This window comes from Sinocyclocheilus grahami, unplaced genomic scaffold (assembly GCF_001515645.1).
Source record: "Sinocyclocheilus grahami isolate Dianchi unplaced genomic scaffold, SAMN03320097.WGS_v1.1 scaffold572.1, whole genome shotgun sequence".
Lineage (NCBI taxonomy): Eukaryota > Metazoa > Chordata > Actinopteri > Cypriniformes > Cyprinidae > Sinocyclocheilus > Sinocyclocheilus grahami.
Window position 1 is genome coordinate 1 of NW_015505751.1, and position 20,192 is coordinate 20,192.

The 20,192-nt window shown below is 35.4% G+C and overlaps 1 protein-coding gene across 2 annotated transcripts in view; it reads left to right on the plus strand.

The window, feature by feature from the left end:
* Window positions 1–3,517: 3,517 nt before the first annotated feature.
* The window catches only part of LOC107556544 (tyrosine-protein kinase JAK1), a 32,894-nt gene continuing 16,219 nt past the window's right edge, over window positions 3,518–20,192 (plus strand). Inside the window, exons 1-10 of one of the 2 annotated variants that reach the window (XM_016239687.1) lie at window positions 3,518–3,581; window positions 10,728–10,933; window positions 12,396–12,519; window positions 14,984–15,137; window positions 15,463–15,626; window positions 15,952–16,300; window positions 16,422–16,598; window positions 17,047–17,204; window positions 18,204–18,318; window positions 19,341–19,539. In XM_016239687.1, coding sequence (XP_016095173.1) covers window positions 10,735–10,933; window positions 12,396–12,519; window positions 14,984–15,137; window positions 15,463–15,626; window positions 15,952–16,300; window positions 16,422–16,598; window positions 17,047–17,204; window positions 18,204–18,318; window positions 19,341–19,539 — 1,639 coding nt within the window. In that variant the 5' untranslated portion in view covers window positions 3,518–3,581; window positions 10,728–10,734. The other variant, XM_016239686.1, reaches the window with a different exon arrangement.

Sequence of the window (20,192 nt, forward strand, 5' to 3'; positions counted from 1 at the left end):
ATGTTGTGATACATGAAAATGCAATAATACAACTATGTTTAAAAAAAATGTTTTCTCATCTGAAGAGCTGGGTCGTTTTCAATTTGATGTTTACATGTATTTGGGAAATCCTCTTATCTAAATATTTGTTTGTTCTCGGCCTCTGCTGAATTTCTGTCTTTCTTCAGACGAAAAACGCATTATAGCTTTTAGATGTCTGCTTATGGCAGTGTTGCACGTAGACTCATCACGGACCAATTATAGCTTCCCCCCGAAACAGCCGCTAAAGGAATGTTAGGCAGATGTTTTGTCATAATTTGGCAGGCGTTTCCACTGTCCTGAGATGGCAAACACGACGCGCTGATGGAGTTGTTTACAAGAAGAGATTCGCACGGAGGGCGGGGATGTTGTGGGCGGGGTCTGCGGGATGATGTGGGAGGAGCCAAACGCATGCCAAATACGAGAGCAAAGTATAGAAGGTGGAGTCAGAGTTACCATAACAAGTCTGTCGTCACAGGGGTGCTGTGTATGAATAATTAAAGCTCAAAACGAAGGTATTGAATCTCTTGCTGTCAGATAGGGAGTTGATATCTAATGCAGTGTATCCAATGAAAATATGGCATAAAGTCCAATCATGATATTAAAATTTCTACTTTGTAAAAGTTATGTTCAATAATAAAATGATTGCATCTACTCATTGCTATAATATACACAGATGGACATGTCAAGTTTATTTAGCCTATATTATATATTGATTGTTATATCTTGAAAACAGTAAACGTCACACTCTGATATTTAAAAGTCAAAGTTGATATCCCAGAGTGAACATGGACAAGAAGATGTGTGAAGAACTACTGCCCTGGCTCTGCTTGATTTGACAGGCTGCCCTGGTTCAGTTATCACAGTGCTGATGCTGTCCATCTTAAAGGTACAGTACTGTGATAACTGAAGGATGGCTGCCATCTTGACATCCAGCCTCACAAAAAGGTGAAAAAGGTTTTTACAGGTGAAAAAGAGGTAAGTAAATAAATAAATAAAACGAGAAAACAGAGAAATCTCCTGTTTAAATATAATAAACTGTGTCAGATTTGGGTGCCTTCTAATTTTATGTATGAAGCATATTATGGTTCCTGTCTTCAGTACAGTCCGTATAACTATCCTAGGATCTAGCAAAACGTTATTGACATTTATTTTGACATTATACATTTTTTTTAGGAAATTAAAAAAACTTTAAAATATATTACTTACATTTCACTCATGTTTTTCCTGTAGACATCAGGACTATAAAGAAAATGAAGACAACATTTCAGTTTGTATTTCAGCTAATGTTTTCTACAGTTTCTTCTTTTATGTATTCTCTGTAACATTTGATATAATAAAATGTTTTATTTTTTAGTTTATGAAGGTGCTTTGTATTTGATGCATACTAGTAGGCCTATACATATGAATTATTTATGATGAATGTATCTGCTTAACTGTTGAATTAATTTAATTAAGGAATTACATGTTTCAAGTTTTTTTTTTTCAGAATTTTGGCACAGAAATGTCCTTTTCAAGTAAACACTTATAATCAAACTTTGCACGTACTTTAGTTTCTATGTTTTTCAAAGACTACAAAATGTATACAAGTTACAAACATCCTTATTCATTATGCAAATTGTTTAAATATTAGTAGAAATGGGAAAAAATTCCCCATCCTTCTACATACATTAACATTTGTTTTAGGGCAGCTTATACTACAAAAAAAAAAAGATGTTTACTTACATTAAACACTGAAAACCAATCAAATAAAAGTTTCAAAAAGATACCTACTTTTTCTGTGTCTATAAAATTGGGCTGATTTGTGATGTCATACATTTAAAAGCCATGAAGGGAAAGACTTTGGCAAACCCCAAAACATTTGGAATCTCTGAAAAGCTCAAGATGTCATTTAAAATGGTTTCTGCAGAGGAAGACATTTAATTTCTCTGTTCTAGAAGGTTATACTGAAAATTGCTATATATAATATATATAATTACAGAAATGTACCCATGCTGTTAGTAAATTAGACCCAGGCATTATCCTCCATCACTTGCCCCATGTTACACCACCCCTTTTAACTCAGTCATCTGAACATTTTTAGAATCATACAGCAAGATGAGTAAGTGGTAATGTTGTGATACATGAAAATGCAATAATACAACTATGTTTAAAAATTTTTTTTTCTCATCTGAAGAGCTGGGTCGTTTTCAATTTGATGTTTACATGTATTTGGGAAATCCTCTTATCTAAATATTTGTTTGTTCTCGGCCTCTGCTGAATTTCTGTCTTTCTTCAGACGAAAAACGCATTATAGCTTTTAGATGTCTGCTTATGGACTCATCACGGACCAATTATAGCATATGACTCATCCAAAGATAGTTTCCAACTGGACCTTTCCCCCCCAATGTTTATTTAAGTATCATTATCAACATATTTCAACGCATATTTGACATAAATGTGTAATGTTGCAAATAATCATGACATGTCTGACATCATATGGAAATGTTTGTATAGACAACATTTTATTTAATAGTAGCATTTGTACTTATTTTACTCTTAAAACCTATCAAACTCCAATACAATACACACAGTCTAATATTGTTTCATATATCTACCGAACCTCTGTTGAACTTATCTGCCACATTCTAGCAGTGTGCTCTGCAGCCCTCTTGTGAAACTGCAGCCCACAGTTTCTGGCAACTCAGATGGTGAGGACGGGAAATCCCTCCCTCATGGCAGGCTTAACCCTCTTGGTCTTAAAGACCTTCCAGAGAGGGCTTTGCGTTTTGCTGATATCTATTTTAAAACATAGAGACTGTAGGCTACCTGTAAAACGGACACAGCTGCTTCATGAATTAGGTTTAGGACTTTATGGACAAAAAAAACAACAGTAATGAAATGTAATCCTAGTTCATTAATAATATGTATTTCTGTAGTCTAAATTATTTACGAATAAATTTATGATTTATGAATCTGTAAAACATATTTTTACTGTTTTACTGTTTAGCCTATATATAGACTAGATAATATATAACGGCAGTAATGTCTTAGCATTACTTCTGAATGAGAAGCATAGCCTAATAATGGTTAGTTAGCGGTAATTATTTAATACAAGAATCTGTTATTAATGGTTGGATTGAATCATCATTCAATGGACATCATTTTCATCCATATTTTTAATGCTACTGCAATATTTAACTAAAGTAAAGTCAGCGCATGAAGATGTATTTTATAATAATTTTCATAACGTTTGAATCATTTGTGAAAAATTATAGGCTATGTATAAATTTGATATTTTGGGCAATTTATGGATTTATGTTTACATCACAGCAATACACAAAGGATTAACATTCAAAGCGAGAGTTTAATCGCATGCATAATAGTAAGTAGTCTATATATACAGTGGTAATGCTGTGCTGTAGCCATACACTTGTAAACATCCACTAGCTTACTCTCCGCCTAAGGGTTAATGCCATTGGTATCGCATTTGATTTGACAGCCGGATGGGCCAATAGGAGGCATGTGACATAAGCTCGTCGTTACCCTATTTTCGGGAATGTGGTCGACGCTTGACAGGAAAGGTTAGTTGATCAAGAAGTCTTAACCGCGGTTTGTACCACTGTGAAGTGAAGTTTGCTTTGAAAATAAGTCTCGTGGGATAAACCTTATATTAACGGAGAACATTTTGGAGTTAAATAACGAGCTTTACAGCAACAAAATACCAAGAGGAAGTGTTCAAACGTCTGTAATGATCGAAATTAAACGGAAGTAGCTTTGCCTGGCGAGGTAAGGACGAGGGCCGTAACTCTTTACATCCTGGCTATATGTTTGGGGGTTTGGGTGTCTGTCTGTCTGTTCTGTTCTTTTCATGTGCGGTGTTAGTAAATATCAAGTTGTTAGACGCTTTGTTGTCAGTTTATTATGTCGATTAAAGTGTTAAAGAATTAACTCAGTCAAGAAGTAACTCTCAAAGTCAATAGTGCAGAATCAGTCATCATTGGACTTAAATTGTAGATGTAAATGCCGTTAACTGCAAACTGTTCATTTTAATCTTTGTCTGACTGATAATAAAGGATAATGGATGTTTTAGACGAGGCTGCTAGCTGGCTGTAAAATAATGAAAAGTTACTTTTTTAAAACACACTAGCTCCTAGTTAAACCTTAGCTTTGTTTTTGTGTGTGTGTGTGTGTTATTGTTCCTAACTTGCTAAATATTGACATTATTCTTTTTGATGTCTTTGTCATTCTCTGACTATACAGTAGTTAAATGGTTAAACGTGTTGCTTCTGTGACTGCAGTTTTGTCGATAGAAATTTAAACGCTTGTACACCGTTATCACAAACTGTATATTTGCTGAACGAAAGTGTTTGCATTATATTTGATGCGCTTTGCAGAGATCGACCGATGCTGATTATTTTTATGCCCATAACTGCTATGCAGAAGATTGCTTATTCCTAAATTTCACAACAATAAATATACATATCATATACTAGAAGTACAAACGAATAATGCATATAATTTTTTTATTAATAAAAGTATAAGTGAGATTGCATTTATGCAAAGCTGTTTTCGTGTTTTTATTTTATTTTTGGGCAGTGTTTTGAAAATGATAACTTGGATGGTGATTTAAAGCTGTTTAATGAAGTGAGAATTTTTGAAACAAAAAAAAAATTGTTCAAACCAATTATCAGTCTATATCTACTGTTGAATTAATGTACTCTGTTGAGTATGATGGGTGTCAGCACCAATTCAGTCAGATCACATTCTGTCTAATTGATTAAACTGTTTAAAATGATCATGGAACTGAGTGATGGCTACTCGTAAAAAAATCTTTTTTTATAGGAAATCCAGTGGTTAATTCCGCTATTGAATTGTAGTTGCCTTGACTTTCACATTTTCTTCAAAGAGAAACATGTGAAATTCCCATTAGTTTTTTTTTTTATTCATCAAGTAAACGTTCCAAAGCAAAATTGGGACGACAACAATACAATGCTTTTAGTTGAGTACTGTTTGATTACGTCATCTGGACAATTTGATACTGGTAGACTGATCCAATATGGACAAAAGTGACTCTGTGAGAGATATTCAGTTCCTATAGAGGTTTTAGTGGGGAATCCCTTTTAAATAACAGTACTAACCAATCGTTTTCAAAAAGAAAGAAACAAAGTTATGTTCCCCACCTCAAAGATTTTTGTCAATTTTGATTATTTGCCAAAATTGTCAACATTGAGACGTTTCATTCCCATAGAGCCTGCATTGGTAGGGAAGCCCATTTAAATGGCAGCACTATACTGACTTATAATTTTATAATGTCATCCCTTAAGATTCTATGTCAGCGTCATATTAATTAATCGATAAAACTTTGTCAAAATACATTTATTTTAAGTAGAGTATTGGTCACGCTGAAGCTCTTATCCTGATGTTGGTAAAATAGTCTTTACAAGAGCCTCTTTAGGATGTGACTGGTGTCTGTACAGAACTGCCGGAAAAAAAAGTGAAAGCAGATTGTGAAGTGAAGTGGGTTTAGTCATATTGAACTGAGGGTAAAGAGAAATGGCGAGATCTTACCGTGTTCTTTTTGTGTGGCCATTGCTGAACATTGCAAATGGAGTTTCGAAACAAAGTTATGTTCCCCACCTCAAAGATTTTTGTCAATTTTGATTATTTGCCAAAATTGTCAAAATTGAGACGTTTCATTCCCATAGAGCCTGCATTGGTAGGGAAGCCCATTTAAATGGCAGCACTATACTGACTTATAATTTTATAATGTCATCCCTTAAGATTCTATGTCAGCGTCATATTAATTAATCGATAAAACTTTGTCAAAATACATTTATTTTAAGTAGAGTATTGGTCACGCTGAAGCTCTTATCCTGATGTTGGTAAAATAGTCTTTACAAGAGCCTCTTTAGGATGTGACTGGTGTCTGTACAGAACTGCCGGAAAAAAAGTGAAAGCAGCTTGTGAAGTGAAGTGAGTTTAGTCATATTGAACTGAGGGTAAAGAGAAATGGCGAGATCTTACCGTGTTCTTTTTGTGTGGCCATTGCTGAACATTGCAAATGGAGTTTCCCTTTAGATTAGTACATGTTGGACAGTATGGTGTTCTGAAACGGGTCATGCTACTGTAGACTAAATGAGGCCTTCATCACAAGAGCAACTACTAAATGTTTTGAAATATGCCACGAAAGGTATTTAAGTTGCCAGAGGCAGTTTTCGGTAAAGAATATGACAGTCAAGTCACATTATTCCTCCATATGTGTAAAAACATAACAGAAAGATATATAGCTCTTGTTATAGCAAGCTGCAGAATGAAATGTTTTTATTTGAAAGTAAAATACCGAAAAAAATGTATACTGTTGAAGAGAAATTAAATAAGTAACATAGGTCTTAATGTTTTATCATCAGTTAATGGTCAAATAAGGTTCTTGTTGTTTAAAGGTAATGATTTCTTTATAAGAAGAATGATATCAGAAATGTGATTGTCTACAGTTGTGGAAATGATGTTTATATATAGATGTGATTTATTAAATCATACCTGATATAATGGATGACATATTTGGAAAATTTAAGAAAAGGTAAACTGTTTATAACTTGTAGAGGAATGATTTGCTCGTCTTTCTGCTCTGCAGTTATCATACCGAAAAATAACCCAAATGCAGTGTAAATTTGATTGCATAAATGAAAAGACATTGCAGATTATTACAGGATCAGGTAAAATATGATAATTAAAGACTAGTATACAATTAACCTATAACTTTTAACTATTGATATAGAAGGATCTCCATGATGAAGGAAGCTGTCCATGAAATCTAAACTTACCTCTGTTTTGGGTTCATTTGAAAAAGGTTTTCATTGTGGTATTAAGCGCCTGCAAACAGGATAAAACAGTTACAGCAGGTTCCCGCACCTACACACATTTGACGCGTATACTCAAGCGGTCTACCAGCAGAACAGGCGCAGGGTCTAAAGCAGTGGAGGAACAGTGTTAACCATGGCTTTATCAGAGAGCAACACGTCAACACCTCAGGAAGTGAGGCCACTGTCAAGTAAACAGAAGAATGGCATTGTGAATCGTACCGAAGCAGGTGGAGACAGCATGCAGGAGATTAGCAAACTTAAACTTTATCCCTTCTCCCAAGTTCCCAAGATGAATTAGGACGGCATCTTAGAAATGAGAAAGCAAACTGGCATGATTCACAGCCATCTGAAAAGCAGAACTTCTCATAAAATGCAAGTCAAAACATTAGAAAGGAAAAGGAACTAAATGGAAAGCTATTAACAAACATCTGGAAAGCTTGCTAAGTTTGGCCATTTTACGGACTGGTGGAGGGGGTCGGTAATGGTTCTGTTATAAGTAGAGATATCAGCCAAAACAAAGTTCTGCTTTAAAGGCATGAGTGCAGACTGCAGAGAGAAGAACATCAATCACTGATACTGACTGATGGATGCTTATTGAAATGCAAAACCTTGGTACAAATAAGGGTCTGAAGGAGGTACTTGACCTTTCTAAAATTAACTAAATATTTATATAAGCTGAAACTAAAACTAAATATTTATATCTGTTTTATTTCCTATTCATTTTTAAAATTATGGTTTGCATTATTTCACAGTTTTTATTTGGAAAGTAGGGCTGCACGATTAATCAAATGCGATTGTCATGCGCATCTTGTCAGTAAAGCCGGTTCTGTGATTAGTAGTAAATCTTCATCACCTGCTTTCAGATGGAGCAGCATTCACTACATAGAGCCGTAGTTCACTGACAAGCTATGCAAAAAAATTGCGGACTATATAATCGTACGATTATGAAATCAAAGAAATCGTTCGCTATAATAACAGCTGTTTGCGTAGCTTCTCAGTGAACTATGGCTCTGTGTAGTAAAGGCTGCTTCATCTGAAAGCACGTGAAAATACCACATTCTGTGAGATGATGTGGCTTCTTACACAGAATAAGGCATGCGACATATTTCATAGTATTCTAAGCAGAGATAAAGGCTTTGTCGATTAGCATTGCATTATAGATATACTTTATTATAGTGAAAATTATAATAAGGCGAATGCAGATAAACCATATATTGCCGTAGTCGTGTGTTTATTAGTCACGTTGAATTAATGACAGCAGTTAAATCTTCTGTTTATTCAGCAACCGCTGTAGGGATTTCCTGGGTTTCTTCTGCGGGGGTATTAGGATTTTCAGCATGAGAGCGCCCTCTGGCCTTCGGATTTACTGCTGATCACAGAACCGTGCTTCACTGAAAGATACGCATGACAATAGCAGCTTCTGCCTAATCGCGATTTCATTTCGATTTATTGTACAACCCTATTGGAAAGTATTGAAATAATTTAATTTGATTAAATTTAATAGTTTGTAACCCAGCCTGTTAGGCTAATCATTACATTTCGTTACTCTTATGTGACAGTGTCACATAATAGCTCTGATGTGTTAGGTTTTATTATTAAGTAATTATTAGTAGTAAAATTAAATAAGCAAAATGGTTTATTTATGTATTAAAAACAAATTGCAAATCACTCAATACTAGGGGCTAACTGATTTGGGACTAAATGATGGTTGATACATTTATATTTCTCATAAATTCAATTGAAATGTTTTGGTGCAATTCATTTTTTTAGCATGGACCTTTTTCACATTTCCGGGTTTCTCAGCAGTGAAAGTCGTCATAGTTGGGTTAACTTGAAGAGCAGTGAATGGGAGAGTACCACAAATATATTTTTTGCATTCCCATTTGCTCAAATAGCGAAAGAAAAACCCCACAATAGTGTTTTCATGACTTTCAAAAAAAGGAAAAAAATTAAGAGAGACTGATAACAGCAGTCCTAATGGGACGCTAATGGGATGGGGTGTTTCTAATGCAGCGTCTATGGGAGGGATGGTAAATTTGACATTGTTCTCTCAACAATGTCAAATTTACCATCCATCCCATAGATGCTGCATTAGAAACACCCTCACATTAGTGTTAACTAGTTTTTTTGGTATTTTGATGCAAATGTGATATGAAAGTATAGTGTTATAAATGTACATGTATATAAAAATATAAAAACTTTTGAGGATTTACGATGCTGATGACCATTAAGCACGTCATCACAATCTTGTGAAAAGGGTCCATTGTTAGATTTTTTTTTAACAAACATCAATTTAACCCATTATGCCAACACTAAATGAATTCAGTTGTTATATAACACACACACACAAAATAATTATTTATTCCTGTAATGCTCAAAGTAATCTGATGCAAAATTTACCCTATCATTAAAAGTACTCTCTGCTCAGGCTGTGAGGTGATAAATGTTGATTGAATTTGTGATCTCATTATACTAATATTTCATAAAACCAAACCAATTGTCTCAGTTTGTTCAGCTTCTTGAATTCGCTAAAGGATTCGCAGGACTGTAGCTTGGTTTTGTTTTGGTGGACAGTATATTCAAAGAATATTCAAATCGTTATGTTATAACACCACATATTTGGGATATTAAAATGTTGCCTAGATTTCATTAGCACTGGGATCAGATTAAAAAAGACACTTTATTTAACAACTCTGAAAAGCATTAATAAAAAAATATAGGCCTATCTGATTGTTTGATTACAATGAGCTCAAAAAGAGCAAAATGCAGTTTTCTCTCTTCCCATGTTTGTCTCTTTTTCCTCATACTTACCTGTGTTGATATACTGCTGTTACTCACTTGTGTGTGTGTGTGTGTGTGTGTGCTCATCTGTTGACTACTGCCATTGCCTTCATCTGTGGCCAGCTCTTAGTCCCAAGATTTGAGTTCAACACCCTCCAGTCCAGTTTTGTCCGTTGCAATTATAATGATGCTGCCTTTCTAAAGTATCCAGTAGTACAGAGTAATGACTGACTGACAGATGGCTGCTTTCAATTGATCACATGCATATTCAAGCTACATGAATGGCAAAATTGGCATCTTGGTCAAAATGCTTATCTTAGTGAGCTGTTAATGTAAACGCAGTCAGTTATGGTTTACAGGTAAGACATTTATAAGGTTACAAAATAAATCCTGTTATTTTGACCCTTCTATTCATCAAATAATTCTGAAAAGAAAGTATCACTGCGTTTCAACATTAATAATAATAAGAAATGTTTGTTAAGAAAAAATTCAGCATATTAGAATGATTCCTAAAGAATCATGTGACACTGAGGACTGGAGTAATGGCTGCTGAAAATTCAGCCTTGGTGAACATAAGTAACTTCTTTCAAAAACATTTTAAAATCTTAATGGCCTGTAGTGTAATTGATTGTTTATTTGAAAATACATCTATATCTATTTTTGCTTAAAAATACTGGAAAATACTTCTCTATTAAATAAAATAGCTTTAAAGTTATTAAAAATGCCAATAAATTAAAGCATCACAATCCTTCAGGTTCAGTTACTTCAATTTATTCCTATTTTACATTATTGTTATTTTTGAATAAAGGAGTGTGTTCATGAGCATAATAGTTTTTGTTGTAGTACTGAAAATCATGAAATTGTTTTGGTATTGACACTAAAATTATTGCTATTATGACAACCCTATATTGACCAACCTATTGCTCAAAAATCAATGTGAAAATGTATGGTTCATTCATGTATGATGTTATAAATGTAACCTTTTGGAAATGGTATGTTATTTCACAAGCAGTAAACCATTGCTCATCAAAGCAGGGACCCACAGTTCATCAATGAATCTCTGTGTTACCTCTGTTTATCCTGCAGTGTCTGGATGCCAGAACTAGCAGTCATGGAGCTGGGCAGGCAACTGTGTGGGAAGATGAAAAAACAGAGGAAGGCAGAGATGACCGTTCCGACTGTAATGAAAGGACTGGAAATCCACTTCTACCTGCCTGAGACAAAACAACTCGAGTACTTCAAAGACTGCCACACTGCGGAAGACCTGTGCGTGGAGGCTGCCAAGAGATGCCGTAAGTGTTTGGACAGCCACCTATTTAGAGTGCTAAAGTATTGCACCCTCTAATGCATCTCTGAGGACATAGAGTCACTGTGGTCATGATGGTATGTTTTCTTAGCAGTGATGCATCCTTTCATCATAACTATTTGGATTGGAATAGTTGTCAAAGCAAAGTATGAGTTACGGGTATTGCATACACAGAGCATCTGTGATTTCATGTGCACATTTATCAGTGTACTATTTTTGTTCTTTTCCCATCAGAATAAAGTGGGCTGTAGAAAGAACATTGCACTAAAAAAATAGGGTTTTTACAGCTCAAAATCAATACGTGCATAAAAAGGGACATTTTTTTTCATGCATTCGGTTTCATATTTTGATTGTGCGATTGAGGAATGGGGCTTTTGTACTGTCTGCATTTCACAGAATACAAAAGAGGAACTTAAAGGGTTTTTACTGTTGGTATCATCATGTGACATGGGTAGATTATGACAAGACATGGACTTTAGTATGAGAAGCACTGTGACTGATTGCCCTGTCCGCCCCTTTCCATCTCCCAATGGAACACTACATCTGACTATTCGGCTCTTGATCAATATTCAGCCACAAAATGGCTGCTGGGTTTAAATGTCACATCCATAATTTCCTCAAAGTTACGGCCAAGGACAAAAGCTGGCTTGGACAGTGAGAGAGGAAAGGGAAGTTTATATTAGACAAGAAGGCAGCTGCTGGAGAGGAACTACGATGGTGTTTGTTTCACACAGTTTTTTTTTTTCACACTCTGTAGTTAGCCACTGGTTTTACTTCAAAGGTTATGTTTTCAGTACTCCTTTTTTTTTTTTACTAGTCCAGCTTATAGAATATTTCTAATTCGCACTAACCATGCCATGATTTTGGGTTCAACTCCCAGGGAACAAATGTATATCTTGAATAGCTAATACTGAAATAAAAATAAATGAAAACCTTTATATGTTAGCCTTACTATTTTTGTTCTTTAATTTGTTTCATTCTCATTTTGTTGTTGTTTTATTCATACTCCTTGCTTGGTATATTATGTTAAATATCTCAAATAAAATATAAAAACTTTGTAGACATAAAAATGCTAATAAAAGTAAAACAAACACACTAAAATTAAACAGAAATTAAAATGAAAACATAAAAATAACTCATTCAAACAAAATTGCTCAAGCTTTGTTATCTGTAAATGTAGTACATCAGGTTCAAACTAAAACCAAATGTACTGTATCTTTTTCCTTTTGCATAGGAGATGTGCAAACCTTTGACCCACTTTTGTTTCATGTTCCAGTAAAAGCTTGTCACATTATTTAGCTTGGTTAACTATGAGTATTTCTAAAGCTATGAGTATTTCCTCTTAGGCATCATCTGATGAGGTTATTTGCTGGTGAGAACTATAAGAATGGCAGGTATAAAAATAACTGTTTGAATCAGGCTCTAATTGTGAATATGTTTTTCCCCAGACATCTCACCTTTGTGTCACAACTTGTTTGCATTGTATGAAGAGAGCCAGGATCTTTGGTATGCTCCCAATCATGTGTTCAAGGTCACGGAGGAGACCAGCATCAAACTTCATTACCGTATGAGGTGAGTAGGCACAACTGAATGCTGCTGGCAAAACCACCCAAAATGTACGATTTTTGGGTTTACAAATAAAAAAATCAATCAAATTTGAACACTTTTTTTTAACATGCAAAAAACATGGAACATGAATTTTGAAATAATAGTATGCTTTAAAAATGTTGCAACTAGTGGTGTGTGTTAAAAATTTGCAACCAATTGTAGTTTGTTATGTAGCATCTTTGTTGCATTACATTTTTAAAGCACATCTAACATTACATTAAAAATTCAAAACTGCTGTTCAAAAACTCCATTAGAAATTCCAGGGATAACCTATGGCTCGCATCATTCTAATTCTGTAGCAAGTTTTTTGTCTACAAGCTGACCTGTTAAGATTTTTGGCATTGTGTGGCATTATTTACTAAATTCTCATTAATGTAATAAGAAAAAGTATTAATATATAGTTATGTCTTATAATATTAATAATAGTAATAATAAGATATAATTGAATGCAATTTAAAAAATATATATATTTTGTCTTTTTAAAGTGAAAAATAACCTGGACATTTATTGATTGGTTTAGTGCAATTTATTTTTTGATGTCAGTGTTCTGTTAAAGCTGCAGTAAGTGATTTCTGGCAAACACTGTTGATATTTGAAATTACCAACATAAACACGTCCCTAACCAAAAGGATCACACACATTGATGCCTCCACCCCCACATTCACGTACACTCTATGCAGCACATGGAACAATTAATCACTAAAAGGGGAACCAAAAGAGAAAACATTATATTAGGAGTATGTTCTCTCACTTTTCATACACCCTTTGGGAGCCAATGTTTAACAGTGGCTCCGGACAGTGGAAAGGTTTAGACGTTCCAGACTTTATTAGGCGTGGAAATCAATGTCTCTTTATCATAGCTGAATGAAGGAAAATAATAATGCAACTGAAACAAACAAGCAAAGATGACACACAAGTATATTCAAGCAAAGGACAGCATATCTTAGTTCTGTGAAAAACACAAAACCTACATTACTCATGTATAGAGAAGAAATAATGCAACGCTCTGGAAAGCTTCTGGCATTTTTTTTTTTTTGCGCAGGTCCTTTTTTTTGTACGATCCTAGCCTGATCGTAACCTTTCGTTTTAAAGTCACATTCCCCTGACCCTTTTCTCTTTTGTATTTTCTCTACCATGTCTCACTTTTTATATAGTCATTCTCCTGATGAGTCCATCATGAGTGTATACGCCCCTTACTGCTGATTGGCTACAAGTGTGTTTTGGTGCTCGGTCCAATCCACTTTTCAGCAGCGTTTTTTAAAATCACTTACTGCACCTTTAATATCAGCCAATACAGTTTAGTTTGATTGAAATGCATATGGACAGTATAGAGCCCTGTTGCACACCTGTTACAAATATGTTACAATCCCCTTTTAGGACAAAACAATAATAAAAATAAATACATAAAGAAACAAATCCCTTGACATGGTTTCAAGCTGCTCTTATTCTGAAAGACTTTCCATTGTTCAATAAAATGTAAATCTTGCAAAGTAAAACATAGGATCTCCTCAATTTCCCCTTTTCACCAGTGAAACTAAGATAAGAGTCAATTACTGTATACAAAGCGAGTGGTGGGTAAAGAATCGCTGTCTCCCTGTGTGAAGCTTACCTGTTGTGCACACAAACAGGTTATGGTCAACCTTTGTGCACCCTCTCTTCCTCTGTGGCATACAGCACACTTTTCTCACTCATGTTGCTTCCTGTTTACAATGAGCTCTCGCTTGCGTGGCAATGGTAGTGGTGCAGTTGTTCTTTTCTCTGTTGATTGTTGACACATGATTTAGTAATGCATGTAGCCTGTGTACCTTATTTACCATATGTTAGTATATTTACATAATGTAAGACTTTGTTGTGATCCTTTTATGTAATGTTCTGTATGTTTTTGTACGCTATCAGCTACTGTCATCATGATTTTCTGACCACATTCATAATCATGACACACACACACACACACTTGTGCATATTTGCCTATTTGTACTTAATTTCTCTTTTGTCAGTCATACAGGGATATTTCTTAAACTACTACAGTAATACTATATTGCTCTATAATGTGTAATTGTTTTGCATAATTTGACAGAGTTATTCTGTTCACCGATATTTACCTTTATTTATCATGGTTTTCTTCACACAACATTTAGTATATTGTATGATCTTCACTGATACTGTTGCTTCCTTGGTAAATGTGTACACTAACTTTTGTTAAAACTTTGGTTGTAATTTATTATTTATTAATAATTAAAGTAAAATTTAAACTTAAAAGGCATTTGAACAGTAGCAAAAATAAATGCTTACCAAAGATGTTCAATGTGACAGATGTGAAAATAGAAAAAGTTCAAATGTGTTTAGATTTATAAAAAAAAATAACTGGGACATAAAAGTATGTGTAGATGAAGAATCCTTTAACAACTGATTTTATTTGTTTACACAGGTTTTATTTCACAAACTGGCATGGCACTAGTGAGGCAGAATCTCCAGTTTGGAGACACTCACTTTGCAAGCAGAAAGGGGTTTTAGTCTCTCAGAAGGGCCCTGAGGGGACACCTCTACTGGATGCTGCATCTCTTGACTACCTGTTTGCACAGGTGAGTAACACCCGAGGTATCACTTACATGGTTGTTCATGTCACTATGAAACTTCAAACAATAGTAATATTGCCTGTTTTTCACTGCAGGAGCTTTGTGGTTTGATGATTATTCAAATACTCTCTTGTGTGGTATCTGTTGTTATCATGTTGGTTGTTTTCTTTGAAGTCTGATATGTATTTAAATGTGTTTTTTGCTGCTATTTATTCAAACATCTCTGGGGCTGTTATGTACACTTGTCTAATAACGTGTGTGTGTGTGTGAGAGAGATCATGTTAACGTTTTTGCATGGCACATACTGCACTCTTTTTTTGTTATGTTTTAGGGCCAGTATGACTTTCAGAGGGGACTTGCTCCAGTGCGCACTCCCCAGAATGAGGGAGAGCTTCATGAGATAGAGAACGAGTGCTTGGGAATGGCTGTTTTGGCCATTACCCATCATGCTAAGAGCAATAATCTGCCTTTATCAGGAGCTGGAGCTGAGACAAGGTGACCCATAGAATCTTCTTTATATAACACATCTGCAAAATGATCAACACTGATAATACTTAAATGGCACTTCCAACTATTAACCTCTTTTATCACACATCTCTTTGGAGTACTTTATTCTGATTGGTCAGTTAGAGCATTCTGAGGTCAAGTATGTTAGTATTTTAATGCTGTCATTGACCAATCAGATTCAAGTATCCCAGAGAGAAGTGTAATAAATACTGGAATTGCTGTATGTGTTGATGAGTACTAAAAAGGAAGCATCATATTGATTTTCTGCCTTAAAGCAAGTGATTTCATTCAGCCTTCTTCTCTATCTTTGTAGCTACAAGCGATTCATTCCGGACAGTCTGAACCGGATCATTAAGCAGCGTAACTTTCTCACACGCATACGCATCAACAACGTTTTCAGAAATTTCCTCAACGAGTTCAATAGCAAGACCATCCAGGACAGCAACATAACCCTCTATGACCTGAAGGTCAAGTATCTCTCCACTCTTGAAACACTGACCCAGGGCCTGGGTCGGGAGATTATTGAGCCCAAGAGCCTGAAAGTATCATCTGAGAGTGAGGGATCTCCGGCCCACACACATCCTTTGGGGGATGACGGACTGGGCTATGAAGTGCAAGTGTCCGGAACCACTGGGATCTCCTGGAGGAGAAAGCCTGTACCAGTGAGTTTAGCGCTTTAGGTTTTGTGAGCTTGCAGATTTGTAATATATTACAAATTTATCAGCAATTCTGGATTTTATGTCATGGATTGTTTCAATTATGTTTTGAATCCTTTTTGAATAGAATCTTCTGATAGTGAAAGACAAAACCAAATCTAAAAAGAACAAGGCTGACAACAAGCAAAAGAATGACAAAAGGAAAGACAGCGCATGGACACTTTTCTCTGACTTTTACGAAATCACCCACATCGTCATTAAGGAGTCTTGTGTCACAATTTACAGACAAGACAATAAAACCATGGTAATTTTGTCATTTCAGTTTCTGCTGCACTGTGTCCTAACCAGGTACATTTTGATTCCAGCACAAGCATTCATGCTGAATATGATACAGTCATAACCAATCGGAGAATATTTGATATTTAATGTAGTGGAATTTGAAGTCTGATTTGTGGACCAAGAAGATTGAATGATGGGCAGGGTTTTACAATATAGCTGTGTTTAGTTATCAGCAAAATATGTTATTTATTATGGCAAGTTAGGACAAGAAATCTGCACCTGGTCAGAATATGGTGTAAAACGTCCATTGCTCAGTAAAGGTTATGATTCATACTGATATGATCCATAAATCAACAGGCATGACTTAAGAATTCATGTGTATAAAAATGCATTTCATTGGATGAAGTAGATAGTAGTGACAGGTATGTTATAGTTCTTATCCTATAAAGGTATTCCTCTTCTTTGCTCCACAGGAGTTGGACCTGTTTTATCGTGATGCAGCTTTGTCCTTTGCTGCACTGGTTGACGGTTACTTCAGATTGACTGTAGATGCTCATCATTACCTGTGCACTGAAGTCGCACTCTCATCAGTGGTCCAGAATTTAGAAAACGGCTGTCATGGACCTATCTGGTATGACTATATTAGCATACTTTGGTTATAGATGTCCAAATCAAGGATCACACAGATAGTTTGAGGAAGTATTTTCATTATATACTTTACAGTTCAAAAGTTCAGGGTCAATGAGTTTTGTTTTTGGAAAGAAATTAATTCTTGATGCAAGGATGCATTAAATTGATCAGTAGTGACTTTTACATTGTCACAAAGAAAAGTCTTTCAGTAATTGCTCTTCTTTTGAACTCTCTGTTCAGCAAATAGTCCTAAAAATGTATCACTGTTTTCACAAAATATTAAGCAACACAACTGTTAATCTTAACATATATTCAAATGGAAAATAAATTGTAATCATATTTCACACTATCACTGTTTTTACTCTATTTTTGATCAAATCAATGGAGCCTTGGTGAGCAGAAGAGACTTATTTTAGTAACATTAAAATATCTTGACCTCAAACTTTTGAATGGTTGTGTAAATGCTGCGGTGTCACAAGACCCAGTCTAACAATAGTCACACATTGTTAATATCACTATAGTAATTAAATATAAGTACATGTATATTTCTATGACCATTGTAATGTGACTCTGTAAAGTGTTACCAGTTTAGTATCATTGCTATTTGTCAAGATGCCCATTTTTACAAGTATAAGACTTTCAAGAATGTGCTTGTGTATCAAGTAGCATAGACATGACACAAGTATGAATAATGGATCAAAAACAAGAAGAATTCTGTGGCAATAAGAAATGTTATACTGCTCGACAATGAAGTCAAGATGCATTTGGTTGGGTTTATTTAGTGAAAATGGTGGTTAATATACTGTAGGTGCTACAGTTCATGAGTTGGATTTGGTGGAAATTAAATTCGATAGCACTTTGTGTTATGTCTACGCACCTTGTAATCATGGTAAAATAATGTTTGGCTTTTCATTCTGTAGTTATTTAGTATTAGTTTGGATTATAACAGCTGTCTTCAGGAAAGTAATTTTGCGACTAGATCTTTCTGTTGTCTCTACAGCACAGAGTATGCTATTCATAAACTTCGTCAGGAGGGAAATGAAGAAGGAACCTACGTCTTGCGCTGGAGCTGCACAGACTATAACTGCATCATCATGACTGTTGTCTGCATTGAGGTACACACATTTATTTAATACACGAGTTTCACAATTTGAGTTGAATTACTGAAATAAATGAACTTTTCCACGACATTCTAATTTATTGAGATGCACCTGTACATACACCAAACACAAAAGTCTACAGTCAGGATAAACATTTTTGTGAAATCAGTAAGCTGGGAACTGAAACCCTTTGTCCCGTTTGTCCTTATTGGACAGGACAAGTATTGAATTGCCCAGATTTTCTTGTGGTTTTCTCTGCACAAAATCAAGAAGATCTAGTTCTTGTTGTACACTCTCTCTGACCATGACACAAATAAATAAATAAATATAACACTTATTCTCTGTCAAATATTGCAACACCACAAATGAGTGTGAAAACGCTTTTCAGAAGTTGGCCATGAATAACAATTGGGATCTTGCTTTAGTGTTTGCAACTTTGAGGACAATTTTTTTTTTTGGACCAGATCATCAGACCAAGACAATGCATCCATTTTCAGATTTTCTTGACAGTTATTATTTAATGTGAGAACTGTATTACACTGTATAATTAGCTGGAGCAGGTCCACAAACAGCATTGGGGCTGTTACACATGCTGGATCAGAGACTTGCTTTTCGTGACAACTCCCTTGTTCAGCATGCTATACAAATAGAATTGAGTTAATTTAACTGAGCTGAACTGTACTGATCAACAGAAAGTATATGAGTTTGTTAAATATATATGCAGGATTAACAAAGAAACAAGTAAGTAAATGCACACATAGTGTCATGCTAGGTTTTCTGTAAGTTTAATGTTATCAGCATTATGTGCAATGTATCAAGTCGCCTTCAGAAACCCAACACCTCACTGCCAACCAAAAGCAAACTTACCTTATCTTAAGGGAGATCGGTTTACAGCCGCCCAACATTTGTTTAACAAATCCTGTTCTCTCCCTTCACTATTCGTCTCATGCACCATTCCTCTTGGCTATTTCTTTTGTGCTTAATCGTGTTTTTTCCCCTTTTGTCTGTCTCTCATCTATTTCTTCTCTCTCTTTCAGATGGACCTATGTGAATCCAGGCCTGTTCCCCAGTATAAGAACTTCCAAATTGAAACTAGTCCGCAAGGTTACAGACTGTATGGGACAGATACATTCAGGCCTACTCTGAAGGAGCTTTTGGAGCACCTACAGGGCCAGAACCTGCGCACAGAGAACCTGCGCTTCCAGCTGCGTCGCTGCTGCCCACCACAACCCAGAGGTACCAGCACTCGTTCTGCTCAATCTGTCATGTGATAGAGGACCATCTATGCAGTATCATTGAGAGATGCAGATAATCCATCCATATATTCCATCTCAGTCAAACATTCATTTATCCATCCAAATCATCTCGTACATCTTTCTGTCTGTCCATTCAGTCTGGCCATCAATCCCAATTGAACACCTCCTACATTGGTCCATCTACCCGGCCAACCATCCATCCCAAATATGTCGTATATTGATCTGTCTATCAGTCCATCCATCCCAAACCCCTTAAACATTGATTCGCCTGTTCGTCTATCCGTCCATCGCAAATGCTGATAAAATCTGATGTTTAAATTAATTTGATTGTTTTACTGACAAAATTTTTTAGAGATTCCTGCTTTCATATTATTTGTAGTCTGAGGTGAAGCCAAACTGGAACTGTGTCCTGTGTTTTCATTTGATTGAAAGTAAATTTAATGCACAACCTATTCAGATAGGCTGGGGTTTCCACTAGAAAAAGCCCCTAAAATTCTCTCTGTGGAGCCATTGATAGATTGCAGTCCTAACACATTGTCCTATGTGAATAGTGCTGTCTTATGCTGAAACTGAAATCAGAAGTCATTGCTTTGCCAAGTTTACTAGAAGCTGCTAGCTGAATTGTCAGGATTT